The sequence below is a fragment of the Sesamum indicum genome, linkage group LG16, assembly GCF_000512975.1.
Source record: "Sesamum indicum cultivar Zhongzhi No. 13 linkage group LG16, S_indicum_v1.0, whole genome shotgun sequence".
In the NCBI taxonomy this organism is placed as follows: Eukaryota; Viridiplantae; Streptophyta; class Magnoliopsida; order Lamiales; family Pedaliaceae; genus Sesamum; species Sesamum indicum.
The window spans coordinates 1,219,141-1,242,266 of NC_026160.1; the positions used below are offsets into that span (position 1 = coordinate 1,219,141).

The 23,126-nt window shown below is 33.0% G+C and overlaps 2 protein-coding genes across 2 annotated transcripts; one reads left to right on the forward strand and one right to left on the reverse strand.

Moving 5' to 3' along the window:
• On the forward strand, window positions 2,792-11,228 carry LOC105178611 (beta-amylase). The gene is made up of 8 exons (XM_011102120.2): window positions 2,792-3,050; window positions 5,198-5,263; window positions 6,289-6,687; window positions 8,592-8,756; window positions 8,839-9,102; window positions 10,013-10,222; window positions 10,461-10,700; window positions 10,963-11,228. Exons 1-8 carry the CDS (start codon window positions 2,850-2,852, stop codon window positions 11,155-11,157), a joined length of 1,740 nt encoding a protein of 579 aa, XP_011100422.1. The 5' UTR covers window positions 2,792-2,849; the 3' UTR covers window positions 11,158-11,228.
• On the reverse strand, window positions 16,529-20,205 carry LOC105178518. The gene is made up of 3 exons (XM_011102006.2): window positions 19,977-20,205; window positions 19,631-19,833; window positions 16,529-16,977 (listed from the first exon to the last, which is right to left on the reverse strand). The coding sequence occupies exons 1-3, from the start codon at window positions 20,073-20,075 to the stop codon at window positions 16,797-16,799; spliced, it is 483 nt and encodes a 160-aa protein (XP_011100308.1). The 5' UTR covers window positions 20,076-20,205; the 3' UTR covers window positions 16,529-16,796.

Sequence of the window (23,126 nt, forward strand, 5' to 3'; positions counted from 1 at the left end):
AGATCTTTTTCCCCATCTTGTTCTTTTGCCTCGTCGTATATGCCCCGGAGCTAGCTGTTTTCATTTACCTACAAAGTTGATTTGATAATTTAGTCCTTCAAATTATCAATTTTTGCGGATCAATGAATTTTTTGGTCGGAATATTCGAGCCTCGTCGGATTTTCCCATAAAATTGGAGATTCCGATAATCGAGCTAAAAAGATCCTCAATCTGCAAAAATTGATAAATCAGTAGGCTAAATTGTCAAATCAACTATTCATGGGACCTAGGCGGCACACCTTCAAATATATATATAGGAAGTTAAATTAATGCAATTAAATTTTAACCATAAATAAAAATATTTTTGTAGTATCTCTTATTTCCAAAAACCAGAGAGTTTGTGGTATGATCAGAGGACAACTTAATATACTTATAAGAAAATTCATTTAGAAGATAAAGCTTTTTTTTTTTAAATACCAAAAATTGGAACGGAAAATAGAAAAAAAAAGAGTTCTTAAAATTGCGATAAACCGATAGTACCAAACAGACACGAACAGATGAAAGTTATTGCGTTAGAAGATAACGACAACATTATATTTTAATTTGGTATAATTATACGCAGTCTTTTGTAGTTTGGAACATTATATTTAGTATATCTAATGTCTATTTTCGTTCAACAGATAGATCTATCTATCAAATAAAATTTGTAAAATTTGTTGATAGTAGTAAAAAATGAACGAAAATGTATATTTACCTCGATTGACTTACAGAATTATTGTTACTTAACAAATCTTTTCTGACTAAACTACTCTTATAAAGGTGAAAGTGTATATTTCCATATGCATCGGCGTGTGAAGATGCATTAGTGTAGTTTAGTTATAAAATATCTGTTTTGACCTACAATGAGCTAGTGATAAGTTAATTTGGGGTAATATAAATTTTCATTCATTTTTTTTTTACATATATCAATAAATTTTGTGAACTTTGACTAATAAATAGACTTATTTTTCGGACAAAAATAAACAGTAATTAAGGACATTAGATGTATTTTTTCAAATTATAAAAGGTTACGCTAATTATATCAAACCTTATGGAAAGTCAATATATTTCTCTTTATAAAAAATTACTTATCACCGATCTTGTATTAGTGGATAATTGCTGGATCTGATTTTAGTAATTCCATATTAATAATGGTGCAAAAATCTTGAAATGAGGGCTAACCTTGGGCATCCCTAATATGGGTGGCAACGGGACGGGTCTTAGGTTGGTTAGGGTGGATTGAAGATCCGGTCTGCCAACTTCGGGACAAACGTGCGTCCCGCCCTGAATTTTCTTCTGTCATGCGACTCATGCCTCCCCCCTCTTTCGTTACAAAATCCATTGTGATGGGTCGGACTTGATAGATCCGATTTTTTTTTTGTATGGATAAAAATAAAAAAAGAGGAGAGAAACCACAAAGAAAGGCAAGGCGGCGACGGTGGTGAGGCAACTCGAGCCGCGAGACAAGACGAGGAGGCAAGAGAGAGAAGACTAAATAGTGAAGATGACAGTGACAAAGAAGAGAGATGGCAAGAGATTTTTTGGGGATGGTAATGGGAAAGGCATGGATTAGGGTAAATTTTAGTAAGTTATATATTAATCTATAAAATTTAGAAAAAGTAGATTAATTACGTATCAAGGTAGATTTTTATGGATCCGAACCCCGTCCCGCCCCACCCCGAACCCCATTCTTTCAACCTGAACTCGCCCCATTAAGGACGGGTTTGGGCTGCATTTTTACGAATCCAGGTTCAGGTTCAATTGCCATTTCTAATTCCAGTAGTATAAATACTTCAAATTTTACTATTAATACTTAAAATGGTCCCGGATTTCCATTCCATTTGTTCTTGTCATATCTCTCCATTCACAAATCGACTCGAACAATAGTCATACGGGCTCATTATGGTCCACAAGATTGATCACTTTATATCAATTATTCATGTGTAATTGTATAATTCGGGCATCCTTATAAATTTGCATTCTCCATGTCCCAACTACAAATTTAGCTACCTTTGCTATTTCTTAGAAGCTCACCCCATGTTGATTTAAACATGGGGCACAACTATCACTAGAAAAAATATAATTTTTATTACGGTTAATCACTATAACCAAATGAAAAAATCGTGACAAATACAAATTAACCACAGTTTAACAACGGTCATTAGCCGTTGTTTTTGTAAGTGTGGCCAAAACATTAGACATGGCCAAAGCCATGACAAATATTTTGGCTATAACTAAAAATCATGACGAATATTGATTAAATGTGGTAAATATTAAAGTTTTTATTTTAGTTTTAGTAACCGTGGTTAATAGTAAACCATAGTCATTTATAATATAACAAAAACTTACTTTTTCTTTTTCTAACGTATATGTAACCTGGCGTGTCCTAGTGATGTTTCCTCGTGCTTTGCTTTGCATATTACATAAGCCAACGAAGGTATGCTCCTAGACATTTTAAACATACTCCTGGATTAGTAATTAGACCCATAAGCAGTAACCTAATTTGAACTCCGATGATGATGATGATGATCATCAAACCTATTATGTACTTCGAAGTATGTGGAAGTACTGAATTTTCTGCTTTTCAGCATGTGTGAGAAACTCGTGACAATCATCTGCTCAATCCATCGCTGTCCTGTATTTAAACGACAGCCAGAAAACGCCAGTTCTTGGCTAACATGAATATCAGCCACAAATGGAGATTTCTGTGTCATCTCTCTTCAGATTCAACCCCCCCCCCCCCACCATCAATTTCTACTTCTGCACTATAAATTCATGCATCCAGCAACTCAGATATCAGGTCATTGAATCATCGTAACCCCCATTTTCATATGGCCAGTGTTAGTGCAACCTTAAAACCTGTTGGATCACCAAAGAAAATCACACTAAACCGACCAGAATTGCTGGCCGCTGACGTGCACAATAAACTGAAGCAGCAAAACCGACACGAGCCGCTGAACGCTAACCTCAGATTCAGTCCGCACAGAAGAGCGAAGGCTCCTCAGGCTGTCACCGCCGGTGCTCCTTCGGAGGTAAGTTAGCAATTACTTTGTCTATGGTAGGAACAATTCTTAACCCGAATCAAATTTGATCGAACTAAATCGATCACAGAGCAAGTATGACACGCTTGCTGCGTGATTGATCAATTTTCCTGAACTGTACAACAATTACATGATAAGTGTATTTTACTTATCATATGATTGGTTCAAATTCAACCAAATGGGGTTCGAGTTATTGAATTTTCTGTCTAGGGTGCAATTCTTGATTGCATTATTAGTAATATTCCAATTTTGCTACCCATATATATGGGGAAAAAAGAGATTTTATAAAATGTGGCAACTATTGAGCTCCTCATCATAGGTGAATGGTGCAAATTGATGAGAATATTGTGTAATATACGTATGATGAAAATGGACATTCGTGGATTTCTTGAAATGTGGCTGAGAGTTAGATGCGTACGTGGAACGAATGGCGACGTAAAACTTTGTGTTATTACATGACAATAATATTCGAGTCATTGTCTAGCCCAAAAATCTTCGACTGTCATAATCCAGGTGGAGAGCTTCCTATCACACTGTTCTTTGTTTTGGATGGCCAACTCCTTTTGTCCGTAAAATGACATATTTAGTCTTATATAATAAGAGAGACAAAACTATCCGTGCTTTACTGAATTTTAAAATTATACTAAAATTGATTTTTTTTTCAACATATATAATCCCAAACGGGTTTAATGCAATTTACCCTTTGTGATATTGAAAATGCGGACATGTAAAGAATAACAATTTATCCCCTATATTTTTTAAAATGAAGCAATTTACCCCCTATTTAGTGAGGTAAAATGCTTAATTTGTACATTTGCAATATCACAAGGGGCTAAATTGCATTTTTTCCAGCCAAACTAGTCCAACTTCTGTCCAAAAATAGATGGTAAAATTATGTGACTGTTATTTTTCAACAAAAAGAAAAATTCAAATTTTGAATCTAAAAGTATAGACGCTCCTATTATGTTTGACGAAAACGGAAATTTTGTCCTAGCTATTTTTCGTCCCACAGGATACAAGTGTTGTAGGGTACGAAACCCACGGTGGTATCCCTTTTTCAACAATGCCTAACCAACTATTACACTTGATATGGAGTACGAAACTCCTTTAAAATTATTACAAACCGAGATTACAAATATAATGAACAATACTCAAAGTAAATAAGAGAGATAAGTGAATAAAAACCGTGAGTTTAGTAGCGGCTCAGGAACAAGCCAGATTCAGCAGAAACAAGGGTCACGGGTCACAGAGCTCCGAACTCACAGAAACTCGGCCCACGGTTGCACCTCACACCGAGGGTAGATCACAAAGACCAAGAACAGGAAACCCGCCTCACAGCCGTTCACACAGAACCGGAAGGGTAGAGGTATTTCACAAAGGATTGCTCGGTTTTCTCTCTCTCTCACCCGAGTACAATGGCCCCTATTTATTTGGAGAAATAGAGCCGTTGGACAAGAGGGTTTTGGGGTGGCTTTCCTTTAGCCATTGGTTTGGCTAAGGAAAGCCACCACCATTAACGGTGGTGGAAAAGGTAACAAGAATCCGCCATAGGAGGCAGCAAGAGAAAGAGGGAGATTTCTCATCGGCAGCGGCGCAGAAGGGTGAAATGAGAGAGAGAGTTGACTTAGGGTTAGGTAAGTGGTTTAAGTAGTGTTACCTGGGTCGGGTCAAGAGGGTCGGGTTCTGGGTCGGGTGAGGGCCATCCGAATGGGCCAAGAGTTTAGTGGACCGAGCTAATGGGCCTACCGATAGATTGGGTCATGGGCCACATATATACCAACAAGTGTCTATATTTTGCCATGTATGTTTTCTACATAAGTTGAACAGTGAGACTAAATTTGTCGACAATATTTAAATTTGTGTAAGTCCAATGACCAAAATGTACAATCCCTTACCATGTAGGATGAAAAACGTAAGTTGGCCTCCTTTTGTCGGAATGTATTATTAGATCATTATTCACATTTTGAAATTCTCACGAAAAATTGTACTATTATTGTTGTAAATATGTGCTCAGTAGATAAAAATATCATAAAGACATAAGAACAACTCCTTTCGACTTCAATGCAAAATAGAGCATGCAATGAGATATGTTATATCAAAATGCAAACTTTAAGAGTGTTCTCCTTCACTTCCTTCAGAGCACATCTGCAGAGCTCCAGTACGGTCCGTTGGCAAACTACGTCCCCCTCTTCGTTATGCTTCAGGTAAGTACACTCATGTCATGATCGTTGTTTTTACGTACAATGTTTCGGTTCTTTATACCAAAAAAAGGGTTCAATATAATTTACACTATGTAAAATTATAAAAGTTCAAAAAAATTTCTCTGATATTTACGAAATGATGCACGTTGCTTTCCCTGTCTAGAGGGGTTTTTTGCATTATTTTTTAAACGTCATGGGGCTTTTTGTAATTTTTTAATGGAGGATTTCTTGAAAATTTCTAATTTTGTAGGAAGGTAAACTTGCATTAACCCTAAAGAAAATGGTGTAACTTTTTGTGTTACGTGATGAGATATAAAATTGTTAGGTTTTCTAAGGATTAATTACACAAATACATTTTCAACTATAGATTACTGTTTGAGTAATTTTATCGATAATAACGGGAGTTATTGTAACGAAACCGCTCTAGTGAAAACAATACTAAAATGGATGCATGACAACATGTACTAGTTTATTTATTGGATTAAATGTATTTTTGGTTCAGTAACTTAGGTTATTTGATATTTTTGTCCTTTAATTTTCTATGATAAGATTTTGATCCTGCATATATCCTTTCAATTTTGGTGATTTTCAGTCTCTTTTTCACCAGAATTCACCTCCACCGACGAGAGAAAGGTGAACTCCGGCAAAAAAGAACTGAAATTGCATAAAAATTTAAAAGATGTAGAATCAAAATGCTATTCTACAAAGTTAAAAGACAAAAATACTGGCAAAAATGAGCCAAAAAGGATTAAAATACATAAATAAAAAAGATGTAGCCAGGACCAAAATACTACACTAAAAAGTTAAAGGACAAAAACGTCAAATAATTAAGTTAGAAAAGTACATTTAAGCCTATTTATTCAAACCAAACTCGTATTTAAAAAAATCATCAGGAATGAAATCAATAAACTAGTCATAGTATTAATAATTCTTTCCTAATTGTATACTTGTCATGTGATTTGGTCGGACCGGACTCGGGCTGCAATTTTCATTATGTTTGAAACACATGTGTATAATAATGTGGATAGCTAGGAGTTGTCAGTAGAGAAAACGAACTCCCGAACGAAGACAAGCTGGAGAAGCAACTCAAGAAGCTGAAGGAAGTGGGAGTGGACGGAGTGATGGTTGATGTGTGGTGGGGGATTACAGAGGCCAAAGGACCAAAGCTCTATGACTGGTCTTCCTACAGGAGACTGTTCCAACTAGTACAGAAATCTGGACTACGAATTCAGGCTATAATGTCGTTCCACCAATGTGGAGGCAACGTTGGAGACGCTGTCTACATTCCTATTCCAGATTGGGTTCTTGCTGTCGGAGAGAAAGATCCAGATATCTTCTATACTAACAGATCGGGGAATAGGAACAAGGAGTACCTCTCTCTCGGTGTCGATAACCTGCCTCTCTTTCAAGGCCGAACTGCTGTTGAGGTACTGCGTATAATCTGTAAGTCGAGAATTTTTATGCTCTTCTGCCCTGAAAATACCAAATAATATGAAGGGTCAAACTACGTCGATAATGAAACTTATATTGTGCTGGCGTGACTTCTAGGACGTTTGGATGAGTTTATAGCTATTTTAGTACGTTTTAATAGGTTTAATTGTACTTTTAGTCTTATAATCGAGTATAATCATATGATGCTTTAGTCCTGTAATTTGTTAGAGTTGTAAAACGGTCCTTTACTTTTCTTTAATTTCATGATTTCAAGATAAAATTAGTCAGAATCTTCAATTTTGGTTGGAAAGTGGCATGGATGTGCTAGTTAAAAATTGGAGAAACACATCTTATTGATTGATTTTTGCTGACTTGCCAAACTTATGCCACGTCGCCTCTCTCTTTTTCTTTTTTTTTTGGGTTGATATCAGCCATTACTTGCTACGTTATCATAATTCAGACAATAAGATGTACGTGTTTTCCCAATTTTTTTATTAGCGCATGCCACTTTCTAATCAGCTTTGAAAGTTTCGGCCAAATTTATTCTAAAATAGTGAAATTATTAGAAGGTTGAGGACCAGTTTACAATCCTAACAAGTTACATATTAAAAAGGTAAATTACATTTTGCCATCTGAATTATGTTCATTTTTACATTTTGACATCTAAACTTTTTTTTTTTTTGTGTCAGTTTACATCTCAACTATATGAAATTTTCACTTTGCCATATATGGGATTTTTTTTTTTGTTGAATTTTTTGCAGGAAAAACATTATATATTGTGCGTATGTGAAAAGATCATCAAATCACTCTTAAATATCATATATGCACTGCATGTGATTTTTTTTTTTGACAAAAATTTTGGTTAAAAAACAGTTATAAATGACAAAATACAAAATTCGCAAAGATGAAATGATAAGTTGACACAAAAGAAAGTTTAGATACCAAAGTGTAAAAACAGTCATAGTTCGGATGACGAAATGTAATTAACCCAAACTAAAATGCCAAAACTATGTATATAGGGTAACTTACATATCAGATTTTTAACTTTTGATATAGGGTAACTCATCCCTTGAAATACTTATGTACCCCTGCCTTTGCAAAATAACAGCTACACCCCCTTAAGTTATAGTTATACATGCAACCATACTCTTTATTCAAAGGCAAAGTTTGCACAAACATCTCCTGGAAAACATTAGACTAACACTCCTCATGGGATGTGTCTGTAATTTGCAAAAGATATGGATATTTGTGCATTTTGATCTAACCTTAATGTAATTTATACTATATACAATTACAAGATTAAAAATGAAACTAAGCCCATTTTATAAGATATTTGAAAGCTTATGATATATTATATGAATTTGGTAAATTTTTTAATGAAGGAGCTTATTTATATATAAGATCTAATAATAACATGTTAGAAGCTTATACGATCTTTGAAAAAATTGTGCTTTTGATCTCACATGATAGAAGGTATTGAAATTTTGGTCCTACAATTTACTCGCTTATCACATTTGGTCCATAAGATAAAAGGTTGTAATATTTTTTTGTCTCATAGGATAAAAATTATAGCATAGTTCGTCCAAAAATTGTAGCTTTTTTTGGTCTCAAATGCTACAATTTTTTAGTTTATGGAATCAAATGTGCTAAGATCAAATCAGAAATGCAACACCCTATATCGTGTAGGACGAAAAATATAATTTTTCCTATGATCTTTTAATCAACACACTTTGATTAATTTCATATTTTAAAATAAGATCTAATATAAATCTTATAAATAAGTTTAGCCAAACGCTCAATTAATTTTTAACTTTTGATATTTTCAAACCAAATGTATATAAGCATTTCCAGGAATGAGTTCATTTCATCACTTATTTTCAGTCGAAATGCGAGTGTGCAGATGTACAGGGACTACATGAAGAGTTTCAGAGAGAGCATGTCCGACTTTTTCGAAAGCGGAAGCATCATAGACATCGAAATAGGACTCGGTCCAGCCGGAGAGCTCAGATATCCGTCGTATCCAGAAACTCAGGGCTGGAAGTTCCCTGGAATTGGAGAATTCCAAGTGAGATCAAACATTACTAATAAGAAGGAACAACGTGAGTATATCGTCTCAACGTCTAACATAAGAATACCTGTGATTGTAGTGCTACGACAAGTATCTCAAACAAGATTTCCAGGCGGCTGCAGTGAAGGCCGGGCACCCTGAGTGGGAGCTGCCTGACAATGCAGGAACGTACAATGACACGCCTGAGCAAACAGGCTTCTTCGCGGCAAACGGGACTTACCTGACAGAAAACGGGAAATTTTTCCTGGAATGGTATTCCAACAAGCTGATAGAACATGGTGATCAAATTCTTGACGAAGCCAATGAAGTATTCCAGGGGTGCAAAGTCAGGTTAGCTGCTAAAGTAAGTTTCTCAATCGCCTATTTTTTAGTTATTCTTGATAGCACCAAAAGGTCCTCCATTTATCCAAATTACTATATATATATATATATAAGGTGAATAGCAATTGTTGTATTTTAAAAAATATAGAGAGATAAATCGCTATTTATTTTTTCATGAGAGGGTAATTTGCTTATTTGTGATATCACAAAGGGGTTGCTTGTATTTTTCCTCTATATGTATGAAAAATTCTTGTTCGAACCAAATTTAGCCGAATCAAATCAATCATAAAGCAAGTGTATCACACTCGCTATGTGATTGGTCATTTTATCTGAATTGTACATCAATCACACGATAAATATATTGTACTTTTCGTTTTTATCGATTTTGGTTCGGTCAAGTCGAGTTCACACTAGAATTTTCCTGTATATATATTTTTTTGAACATTCCAAAATAAAGTTGAATATCATAAAATGGAATTTTGATCTGTCCTCTCTCTCTTTCCACTTTTCTTATTTAATGTTTTTATTCTTTTTATTTATAATTTTTTTTAATTATCTTATTTTGGCATATTCTTTATGCCACTTACAATAAAATCAATAAATACTTTTATAACTAAAATAAATAACTCAAAAAAATTTTTAACGAAGATTTATAATTTGATATTGAAATAATTAAGTTCACACATCGAATGTGCATATGGTACTAATATATGGTACTATTGGAGTGTGGGGTCTATTTCAACGTATTACATTCAAATTCCAAATCCAAAAAAGTTATTGTCGAGGATAAAATTAGTTTTATAAAATTAAACAACAATAAATAAAAAAATTATCTAAATTAGGTAAATTTTATAATTTTGCAAAACCCTTTTTGCATAACTAATAAGTACTACTAAACTATTGCAAAATGATTGTTTTCTTGTATAAAACAGGTTTCTGGTATCCACTGGTGGTACACGGATGATAGTCATGCCTGCGAGCTGACATCAGGATACTACAATGTGAAAGACAGGGATGGATACCGTCCCCTTGCGAGGATGATCTCTCGACATTATGGTACTCTGAACTTCACTTGTCTTGAAATGAGAAACTTGGAGCAACCAGCCGACGCTAAATCAGCACCTGAACAGCTTGTTCAACAGGTTCGGGAATGAAAGTGCCTCTATTTATATATCACTCATATTCCAATGTTTGCGTTGGTTGGATCATGGATTTTATGTACAGTTTACAACTATTTAGGCAAGCATTAATTTTATTTGACTCCCAGTAAACATACTAATAGGTACAGAATTTTCAGAAAGACATCTCAATGCAAGTTCTGAATTTTTTTTTACTAAGAATATTATGGTTGTCGGGATATATACTTATTTATTTGTGCAGGTTTTGAGCAGTGGATGGAGAGAGAACATTGATGTCGCCGGTGAGAATGCACTTTCACGGTACGATCGCGCAGGTTACAACCAAATCCTTCTAAATGTTAGGCCAAATGGGGTCGGCAAAAATGGACCACCGAAGCAGAAGATGGCTGGAGTGACATACCTCCGCCTGTCGGATGAGCTATTAGAGCCCAAGAATTTCAGGATATTTAAACTATTTGTGAAGAAAATGCATGCCGATCAGGTAGTAATTTACCCAATTTTTCATACTCAATCAACTGTCGGAACAAGGACAGACTTCATACATATAATGAGTTGGCAGTCATTTTTATTCCTATTCCTCTTTCTCCCCTGGAAAAAAGAATGCAATCCGACACTCAACTTTTGAAAATAATCAATACCTCCAATGTTGTGGAGTCACATATGTTTGTTCTTCTTTTTCATCTATTATTATTTTGACAAGAGAGTCTGTTACATGCATTTAATCCTTATTTTTACGTTTTCAGGACTACTGTCGGGACATGACAGACTTTGCCCCTTTGCTGAGATCAAAATCGAAGATTCCTGTGGATGAGCTTTTGGAGGCCACCAAATCAGTCAAACCATTCCCATGGAATAGAGAAACAGATATGAGCGTTGGGGGTGCTTTAGCCGACTATTTGGATAATCTGTTCAACAACTTCTTTTCAATTTTGAACTAAGTCGAAATGATTGTTGTAAGAAATTGATGTGCATGTAAAAATAAAGGGTTAATAGACCCTCCTTCATTTTATAATTACAAACTTTTGTCTTTTATTTTTCTAATTACATATATGTTTTGGTCTTTATTGTTGATTGTTGGCCTTCATTGCCAAAGCCTTTTTATTCTTTAAAATAAAAAGTATTTAAAACCTCTACAAACTCATCTAATCCTAATAGGATTTCAATTGAAGATCTACACCAAATCCATCTTTTGGAGACCTCAAGAATATTTGTACTCCGTATAAATTAAATGGAAGAAATTGTCTTTAATGGTCACAGATAGTGCGGACATTTCTGACGGGAAGATGAAAACTAGATCACCTCACTCAGGCTGCTCTGAAACTTGAAGTATCCTATTTTTGCATGAGGAAGATTCAATGAATGACTTGATTTTGGAATTCAATGAAGCCTGAAATCAATGGGAATTGCATGTTTTTCGGAACTGCTTAGAGTTGCTAGCTTCAAGATGAAAGATGCAAGTCAAATGTATGAGCTCAAATACTACAATCTAATGAAAAGTTTTTGGCTTAAACTAGATGATTAACAAAGTACCAAAGTCAAAGAACAATTATGCTCGAATCTCATACGTTAGAGGATTCAATTATAATATCGACAAAGTTTAGGGGTGAAATTAGTTAAGGGTAGAATGTTAAATCTAAGAATAAGAAAACAAAGCACTCTAAGCCATTAAACCGAGAAGAAATATGGTGTTCATACTGTAAGAAGCCAGGCCACATATGATCAAGAATTGTTTTAAACTTCATGAAAAAACTCATGTTCTCAGTCAAAGTACAAGACTTAAAAGGCTAATAAAGCAGTTTAACACACTTCACAAATAGAAAAGGATTAGCTTAAGAAAAACTAACTTCCAAGAATGATTAAATAGGACTAAATAAATAAGTGATTGCAAGATGAGGAATCTTCTTAATTCCATTCACTACAAAAAAAGACAGAATTTGGCACGAATCAGCTGATCGTTTTAAAGTCCGTTCTACATTGAAACGGGTATTGGAACACAATAGGAACAGAACTTGGTAGATGACGTCATGATCTCTATTTTTTGTGCGTTATTTTTTTGGAACGCCCAATCCGTGCCAAAAATATGTTCCAAACTAACAGTTACAATGTCTGCTCCCACGATCGTTCCAACATAGAATGGTAAATAGTTGAAATTCTGTTTGGAACATATTATTAGAATTAGGGATGGTCTTGCATCGACCGTTCCTATATGTGAGACAATTGATACCCAAAAAATGACAGTTATAAAATATATTCTAAAATTAGGTACAATTTGAAATGATTTTGAGTTTGCACCTAAGCAATTATAGGAAAAATTGTTCCTAAGTATGTGTTAAAACGGAATGTATTACAATGACCATCCCAAAAGTCGGTACAAGTTGGAACGATTTTGTTGTTTTATTAATATTGTATTGCTAAGACCGCTCCAAATAAAGTACAACGGCTATAATTCCACGAAAAAAAAAATCGTTCCTAAGTCCGGTCCAATGACCGTTGCAAATTGTAAAATAACGACTACTTTTTAACAACTAAATATGTGTTCTAGTACCCGTTTCAAATCGTGTTCCAATTTTTTTTATATATAAATATTCATTTCCTTCCATTTAATCTCAATATGTTCTTCCTTTTCTCTTTATTTTCTCAATCTCTCTCGAATTGTTTTGATCTCTCACTGTTCCACTAATATTTTTATACACTTGTTTGTCAATCTCTCTCGAATTTTCATTGATATTTGAAATTATTTTGATCAGATAACAACTTTAACCCATTATTTGTTAATTGATTATATTTTTATAATTTTATAAATTAAATTTAATATTATAATAATAAGATATATATATGTGTATGTATAGGACTCATCATGTTAAGACAGTTGAGGAGATGGATGTATAAGAATAACCTGTCGAGTAGAATGGGTCTTACTCTGGAGTTTGAGGATGATATTGCTATATTTTTAGAATGGCCAAGTCTCAACATGCGTATATGAATGGTGAGAAAGTTAAGTATCCTTGTTGGAAGAGTAAAAATGAAGTTTTCAAAACCTCGGATAGGTAAATTTTGACTTGTATATGAAAATTTTTATGGCGGAGTATTATAATTTCTCATGGCGAGAAGATGGTGTAGGAGTATTTTGATGTCGTCATCACGCTCCTTTGCAGGAGGAGCAAACTCCCATAAGGTGGAGGGTACCCGTATGCACTGCGGTGATGCGGCACAGATGGATTGGGCGCAAAGGATGGTTTTTTATTCCATCGGGCAAACTTTCTAGTCTTCTAATGAAAACCAGGATGGTAAGCCTCATGATAGTACGAGGTCTTGTCCTGTTGATGCCGGGCCTAGTTTATATTACGGTGGGAGCCAATATGATTATGTTCTGGGTTGGCAGATCGATTTTACAATGTAATGCATGTTGCCCGAGCAGCCGTTGTGGAACGATTGCACCCAATCTCAATTGGGGCTTTTGTTGAGTTGGTGAATATCATGACCGAGGGCTATATTTCTCAGCATATATATGATCGAATATTCCAGTGGGCTAATCATATATTGCCCCACGATCACACCCTCCACATGGATTACTATAATACGAAGAAGATAATGAAGGACTTAGGTTTACCTATTGAGAAAATTGATGCGGGTAAGAATGATTGCATATTGTACTGAAAGGACGACATTGATCTAAACTACTGCAAGTTTTATGGAAAAGTTAGGTACAAGCTGTCCACGGAGCGAAATCCAAACCACAAGAAGACTTCGTACGCCATTCTTAGGTACTTTTCGATTACCCCTAGCCTACAAAGGTTGTATGCTTCAGAAGTGACTGCCGAGCAAATGACATGGTATGCGAAGCATTAGACGGAGGAGGGATCCATGTACCATCCATATGATGCAAAGGTATTGAGGCATTTTTACCTGATATACCCCTTTTTCGCAGTAAAGCCTCGTAATGATAGATTGGGTTTGTGCACGGGATGGGTTCGCACCGCACGGACAGTACGGTCATTCGTATTGATGCTGACCCGTTATACTTACACCGTACAATCTCCCACCAAGAATGTGCATGAGTTCTGAATTTATTGTTTTGATGATGGTGATCCCTAGTCATTCCAATCCGAAACGTTTTATCGATATTTACTTGGAGCCGCTGATCGAGGAGTTGTAGAATTTGTAGCATGTGGGTGTACTAACGAGCGAAAGCGCGAAGAACGAAACATTCATGATGCGGGCTGCGTTGATATGGACCGTGAACGATCTACCCGCTTATGGGATGTCGTCTGGATGGAGTTTCACTGGTGTTATGGGGTGTCCAATTTGTATGGAAGACACACGTGCATTCTATTTGCAGAACGGTAGAAAGATGTGCTACTTTGACTTCTACAGACAGTTCTTCCACCTGGACCATCCATACCGTAGGAACAAGAAAACATTCAATAAAAATCGAATAAAAAGAAAAATTACAATATTATATTGGTAGAATGACATTGAGTTAAAATCTTGCAAATTTTATAGGGATCAAGGTACAAACCAATTGGGGCATGTAATCCCCGATCAAAGTAGTCTACTCAAGGCAGACATGCCAATCATCACACGGAAGAGAGCTCAATTTATCATTCTCCATCTGTCAAGGCCTGAAAACATTTCAACAGAATGCCCTCAAATTTTGTTTGATTGGTTTTATGTGCCCAAGAATTTGTGCAGCACGAATTTATACGTGTCATTAATTTTTTTTATCTATAATTATATACACTATTTTTCGTTCACTGGTTTCGCTAGTCACAACATTTACAAAATAATCACCACTATTAAAACAAAAGAAAAAACTCATAATTATGACAAAATAAGAATTTTTAACACTTAATACATCTAATTGACATCAATATTAAAATTGTCATTTGATATATTTTTTATCACTAATCTTCTTTTTCTAAATAAGATTTAAAAATATCAGTTTGATGTACCACACAATAAAAAAACATGAATAAAAGGACATGTTGCAGTTCTCGCCAAATATTGGGTTAATTCACATCCCATCACTCTATTTTTCTCAAAGTATTTTCCCTAAAGTTTCTTTCTTTCAATGTAACCCCAATAAAGATGCTTGATTATTAAAATTCGAAAGCCTCAGGTATCTTCAAGGATATTGAAACAAAAATAATTAATATTAATGATAAATATTAAACGATAATTTTATAGTTATCATTCAAAATATTTAAACTGACAATAATTTAAATTATCGACAAAAAATATGCATTAAGTTGTCATTATAAATATTAAGTTCACGACACATCTACAGTGATAACATAAATATAATGACAATTATATTATTTGTCACTACGTTGTCGTTATATATATATCATTAATTGTTTATAATGATACTTTTGAAAATATTTTTTGTCACTAATTATTCCCAGTGACAAAGATTTCTTAAACTAATATTGTCACCTGTAAATTATGAAAACTATTATAATGACAAGATTAATTAATGCATATATATAATCACTGTCAATTTCAATATTGCAATTTATTTTTTTAATCATTATACATATAAATTGTTTTGGCTATTGATATTAAAGTATTTGTAAATATTTTCTTAGGCTCTATTTTATGATATTTAAATTTTAAAAGACTTTGCGAAAATAATTTATTATATTTAAATTTTGTTTTGATAGTTCAACTCTTATTAGAAACAAAGTTTCACACTTGGAGTTTGGAGTTCCATGTTGGCATCAAAAGTTCCACCTTGGATTTCCAAATATCCATGTCAGCTATTTTTGCAGGAAAACCCTAAATCCCCAAATCAAGTTCAATTTTAGGTCAAATTTGCAACTTCCAGCAAATTTAATCTCAATGTGCTATAGTTTATTTCTAATTATTGTCCTTATTTGACAATTTTGATTTCTAGAGGAATAAAAATATCACTCCATTAGTGACGTGATGAAGTTGCAACTTTTCGTTTCATTACCGTCACGTGATTTTTTTTGTCACTATTATTCTCCTTTTTTGCGGATGGATTAATTTTTTATTTTAATTAATATATACAAGCCATGTGTATAAAAAATTATCTTAAATAAAACAAATAATGTCATTTTATACACGTCACATGTAGATGTTAAATGAACAGAAGATACGATGAAATTCTGAAATAGAAAATCTAATCCCTTTTTACAATAATACTTGAGTCGCAAAATTATTATATTCCTACGATGCAAATACTGTTGGGAAAAATTCTTACTCGAACAAGGTCTGGCAGAATCAAATCAATCATTTATCATACTTGTTATGTGTGGGTCATCTTTTCTAGACTGTACACTAATCACACGATAAATATATTGTACTTGTCATATAATTGATTCAAATTGGACCATATAAATGGCTCCATATTTCAAAAGGGTGCAGACACACATGTCTCATCCACCGGGACTTGCAAGAAAACGACATAATATCAGTATACTAAAGTTTGGAGTTGAGTCGCATTAGTCAAAAGGAGGATTGAGAAACCAAAAATTGCTAGCTGATGGGTAAAGAAAAACGGGTTAATGCGATTTCTCAAGAGCTACAAAGAAAAACGGGCAAATGCGTTTTCTCAGCGATCGATTGCAGAAGTAGAAGTGACGTAGTAAGCAACGGCAAACAGGGCATGAACCATGCACAGTATCCCTCCGATGGACAGGAAATGGTGGTGTGTGAAACCGCAGGATGCTCTTGATTTGTGGTTCGATATTATTCCGATCACCAGCATCGACAAGCCTACGGCCAGGATGATCCTGAGCAAATACAACCAACATCAGGTCCATGAAGTACTGGGACTACAAGAAAATAGAACATTAGTCACAAAAAAATTAAATGATAATTTTAATATTGTCACTAAATATATTTAGTGACAAGACCGTTTATTTTATCATTATAAGAAATTTCATGATTTTAATAATTGCTATTATTTTGTAAAAAAATGTTACTAACATGAATTAATAACAAAAAAAATATGCACAAAGTTGTCACTGAATACAATTAGTGACTCATCTATAGTGACGATGTAGTGACAACTATTATTTTATGTTGTCACTATATATAGACGTGTCACGTATTGTTATTATTCAAATTTGAATGTATTGATCCAAATGAGCTTTAATACTTTGGAACATTTCCATGTTCTTTAGGTTTGGGAAAAAAATGTAATTTTAGTCATATACTATGGGCGATCCGAGTGGCATACTTCGTAATTTCTAATTTTTAATTTGCAAATGAGGACTATACATAGAAAAAGAAAGATAATTACACTTATATCCCAGATGTATGGTTTGTTTATACAAATCATCCCTACTTTTTGCATAATTACATAATCCACTCCTGCCGAAACATAATAGCAGGTTTTGTTTAATGATATTGATATTTTAGGGGGTGTATGTGTAATTTTTCAAAACGTATGGAGATTTGTGTAAATGATATTAGCATTTACATATAATGGATGTTTGTATAATTACTAAAAAGGCATACATAATTTGTGTAAACACCATAAGTTATGAGCGTAAATGTGATTATCGCTTAAAAAATTAGCCCAAATGTCACAAGAAAATGGTATATTCATCGGAAATTAGCACATGGGATGCAAGTGACCCCTTTAATTTGGAGATCTATAATTTTCCACCAATTTTGCGATGTGGCATTTTTGCCCTAATAACATTTGAACTAAATGTGCTGTTTTTTATTTTCTAATTATAGTCCTCAATTATAAATTAAAAATAAAAAAGGACCAAAGTGCTGTTTTTTATTTTCTAATTATAGTCCTCAATTATAAATTAAAAATAAAAAAGGACCAAAGTGCTATTTTTATACTTATAAGATTAAAATTGCATTTTCTCATTCAAAGTTTTGAAGAGAGTAGGGAGACTCTAATAGGGGTGTGCAAACCGGTTAAACGAATCGAATCGAATCGAACCGAATTTTCGATTAATTCAATTTGGAGTTTTGTAAAACCGAAAACCAAACCGAATTTGATCGGTCCGAAATTCGGTTTTTCGATTTAAAAATCGAAAAAACTATTTTTTTTTAAAAAATAATATATTTGATATTCTTATTGTATATATATTAACAATATAATATTAATACATTATATATTAATATATATAATTATATAATATTTAATATGTCTAAAAATATATTTTATTATTTAAAGGTTCGATTTTTCGGTTCGGTTCGGTCACCGAAACGGTGACCAAAAACCGAACCCAAAAATCAAAAATTTTTAAAAGAAAAACTGAAAACCGAACCAAAAATTTCGGTTCGATTTTCGATCCGAACCAAATTTTCGATTTGGTCCGATTCAGTCGATTTTTCGATTTTCTACACACCCCTAGACTCTAAGACGTCCATTTAGTGAATTTCAAACATATAATTAATTCAAATAATGACTAAGAATATTTGAAATAATTATCTAATTTATCTTAAAAAGTGGGACTAATTTATAATTGTTATATCCAATCCATATCCTTTATTCCAACCACTCACTTCACTACTCAATTATTCAAACTTGTTTATCTAAAGCAGCAAAGAAGTTACTTAGATTAACTTTAATTATACCAACATTTTCTGTCTTTTATAAAATTACAAGTACAATCTTTAAAAGGATAAATTATAACCACTTTTTCTGAGGTTTTGCATAATTACAAATACCACTCGTTGTTTGCAAAATTATCAATACCTCCCTGATTTTAACGACTGTCTAACAATTAGCCAAATTCGTTAGATTTCTATCCATTTTTTGTGGTTAACTGACTAAAATGCCCTTATGGATTAAAAATTATAATTTTACTTATTTTTCAAGATTTTTCTATTTTTCTTATGGACTAAGTGGATAACTGTTTTATAAGTTTAAAAGTTTTTTCATCCACCCTGTTTGATTTTTTACTAAGTTTTTAATTTAAAAAAAAAAATATTGTAAGGACAAAGTTGATAATTTCATCCCTTCATCCAAAAAGTACATAATTTCATCAAACATCAGGAGGGGTACTTGTAATTTTTCAAATAACAAGGGGGTATTCGTAACTATGCCAAATCTTAGAGGAGGTCGTTGTAATTTACCCTTCTTTATAATTCTAGTTGTAATTACAAGTACATCCTATTCAGTGACGATATTTTATACAAACACTGTTGGAGGTGCATTAGACTAACGCTCACTCAAGAAGTGTGCCTATAATCCTGCAAAGACTATGAAATATTTGTGTAGTTAATTAGACTACCTCAGAAATTTCGATGTGATTTGCTGTATTTTCAAAGAAAGATCCAACTCCACATAAGCCCTATAACTCCTCGTAAGTATTTTCAAGAATTACAGAACCTAAAAACCAACCTATCCCAAACAAGTCTTTGAAAACAAATTTAAAGAAAGTAGTACTAATAAAACTATCCTTACATACGTACCATGTGAAAATGAGGCATGCCATCGACAACTGCTTGGCGGGGGATGCCTTTTCAAGCTCTTCTTGAGTGCAAGCACTGCACCCGCCGAGCAAATTGGCAAGAACATGCGCTATTCCCAGAAGGGTTGCAGCAGCTAGGCCAAGAACGAAAGCGTCGTGGCTCGGCTCCTTACACTCGAATATCCATAACCTCAAATGTTTTTCCTGATCGACCAAACAAATTATAACACAAAAAAACATATTACTGCAAAAAAATGTTCTCTTAAAAAAAAAATAGTTCGAAGGTATGTAAGATTGTTTATTACGTAATATGATACGACTTCATCATGTTTGCAACAAAATCTCACCTCGTTTTGGGCAGCTTCTGCTCTAATCCCAAGAATCCCTCCGATGATGTCCAATGCCACAATCACGAGACAGGCGAAAACGCCGATGAGTTTTCCCATTTTTTGGAGAATTTTTTTAGGCTGTCTTAATGGGCAAGAATGTTAAGAAGATAGTGAAGAACTCAAAGACTAGAGGAAAGTATTAGCTAAGAAATGCAGCAAAGTTGTTATAGTGTACATTGTGAATAAACAACAGTAATGGGAGTGGATGATGTTTGGAAAAGCTTCTTTTGTCAATAGAGTGGTGACTTTATTTCACTTTACTGTCTGCTTTTGTCTTCCTTTTTTCCACCCTTTGGATTCCTTTCATAGGAGAACAACAAAAGTAGGGTATTAAACAGCTAAGAAGCAGTGTGGCTAATGCAGGGCTCGGAAATTCTAGCCCGGATCTGATTTCATTAAATTTGATTCAATTTTATATTGAGTATAATATACTTATCACATGAATGGTATACAGAATACAGTTCAAGAAAAATGACCAATTACATAGTAAATTTATCTCACTTACTCTGTGATTGGTTTGGTTCGAACAAGAATTTTCGTGCAGTGTTAGGGCATCTTTTCTACCGGCCTGATGGTAAAGGTATTCTTTACATTTGCATGGGATTTTTGACTTTTGGGTAACTTGTCTTAATTAAAGTAATTTAGGGAAAATTTCTGCTTGATTTGGCCACTTATCACACTATTACAAGTATTCTGAACTTGTCATTTAATTTATTACTAATTAAATAATAAAGTAGAATTTATTTAAGTTTGATATGATCTTCTTCTTTTTCTTTGAATAATGTCCGTTACTGTATCATTTAATACATTTAAATTTAAATATAAATTTAATATATTAAAATTAATAAATATATTTAATTAAATAAAGAGACAAGAAACTATTATAAAAAGTAAACAATACACATATATCCGTAGGACTTGAATTCACAATCACTACAAAAAATATAAGTTTTCTCTACACTATAAATGATCACGGCTTAAAAACCATAGTCGATCAATTCTATTAACCACGGTAGATAAAATCCAAGCAAAAATTTTAATTCTTACTACGATTAATAATCGTCACGATTTTCACTCATTGTCAAAACATTTTCCATATATGGTCTTAACCATGTACAGCTAATGTTTCGACCACACTTATAGAAACGACGACTATTCCGTAATTAATTTATATTTGCTACAATTTTCTTCTTTAGATTATAATAATTAATCGTAGCAGAAAATTATATTTTGTCAAGCGAACCTTATGATGGTAAAACCTCCACCAGACCATTCTAAGCAAGGGTTTATTGATAAATCCTTCTTCTTAACACACACACTCTTTTCCTTCTTTGTTAGACGGATTCAGCTCATTTTGTTTGTAATTTTTCGTCTGTAATTTTTTGGGCAAAATTAGCAACGAAATAAACTCATAGACCATGGGTATATATATATATATATATATATGTAATTAAATGATACTGATATTTTTATTGGGTGTATGAAAATTAGCAACGAAATAAACTCATAGACCATGGGTATATATATATATATATATATTTTTAATTAAATGATACTGATATTTTTATTGGGTGTATGTGTATTAATTTCTTCAAAAGACAGTGATAATTTGTGTAAATAGATCATAAACCAGAGGTATAGACGTAATTATCCCCATATAAAATATATAGAAAAAATTATTAAAAACTATCTCGCTGTTGAAATTATGAAACAAGAACAGGCTATGGCTTAGCGTCTCAGCATAGACATGTTAATGGACGGGCATTACCTAAACTTGGATCTATTATAATAGCGAATACTCAGACTCGGATTCATTAATTTTATAATAGACCTTTACTCGAGTCCGTACACATTGAAATAAGCTATTTTGGGTACGAATAGGATTACACTCCAAAATACCCACAGGTATGAATATTGAGTGGATAAAATCTAGTACTCAAAAAATTTGTAAATGTTTGTTATCTTGAAATCATTGAATTTTTATAAATTAATCAACTAGATTTACTTATCATCTAAAATTCTTAAATTTTGTACATAACTTAGTTTTTTTACGTATTTATATCTTGAAAAAAAAAAATGCCAGAATTTAAAAAAAAAAAAAGGCCAGAATTTTTCATCTTTATTTCCGTAGTGACAATTTCGAATTAAATTGTCGATAAAATTATTTGAACCTAAAGTGATAAGTCAAGCTCAACTAATATATGAGATTAATAAAATTTATTTGAATTAGAATTATTAAAAATCTACAAAATGAAAACTGAACGCAATTTCAAATCAATAAAAAAAAACTTTCTAAAGTTAAATTATGATTTTCATACTCTTTTTTCCTACCGATTTTTTATTCTTGCTCCAATATCGAATTTATGTCAATTATATAATTGATTAATAACGATCCATTATTCGAACAAAATCAAGACCATTATATATTTTAACGATATCGAATTTTCCTATGTTAAAAACTCATGTAGCTTTTAATTTATTTTATCAATTACAATCATGAAATAAAATTAATTTAGTAATACGTTTTGACATCATCATAAAAACTATGTATAATTGTTTCATTCATTTTAATGTGTAAGACCCATATGATCAGACCCAATTATTTTGAGTATAATACGAATAAGACTAAACGAGTATTTTACAAGTAAAATTTAAATAAAGTATATAAGTAACAATTACAAATATTTATCGAATTCGAATCCAAATAAAATAATATCCGTCCATGGACAAGCTTATAACAGCAGAAGTAGTATGTATCCATAATTAGTCTATCTACGTAACAAGCACACGACCCATAGCGGTACAAGAAGAGAATCCCTATACCCTATAGAGGCTTCCACGGAAGAAAGCGATTCTAGTTTCATATCCCACAGCTAACGGTGCATAAATAAGCTTGCATCATTGTTATATATATATATTATTAAATAATCATATAGCAATTTGATTTATATTTTTTTGTGATATAGGAACAAAAGATATTAAATAGTGAAAGTATAAATTTTATTAGGGTTAAACTATTCACATTATTTAAAAACTCTAACCTCAACTTTAAATGTGCAGTTAAAAAAAAAAAGAGTAAATTTGAATCAAAATTATTATTATTATTAT

Excerpts from the sequence above, each read along its gene's own strand:
- LOC105178611 (XM_011102120.2), top strand. The coding sequence starts at position 2,850 with ATGGCCAGTGTTAGTGCAACCTTAAAACCTGTTGGATCACCAAAGAAA. Across the intron at positions 3,051-5,197 it reads CCGCCGGTGCTCCTTCGGAG|AGCACATCTGCAGAGCTCCA; the intron begins GTAAGTTAGCAA and ends CACTTCCTTCAG. Across the intron at positions 9,103-10,012 it reads AAGTCAGGTTAGCTGCTAAA|GTTTCTGGTATCCACTGGTG; the intron begins GTAAGTTTCTCA and ends TGTATAAAACAG.
- LOC105178518 (XM_011102006.2), bottom strand. The coding sequence starts at position 20,075 with ATGGGAAAACTCATCGGCGTTTTCGCCTGTCTCGTGATTGTGGCATTG. Across the intron at positions 19,834-19,976 it reads CAGAAGCTGCCCAAAACGAG|GAAAAACATTTGAGGTTATG; the intron begins GTGAGATTTTGT and ends TTGGTCGATCAG. Across the intron at positions 16,978-19,630 it reads GCATGCCTCATTTTCACATG|GATCATCCTGGCCGTAGGCT; the intron begins GTACGTATGTAA and ends GTATTTGCTCAG.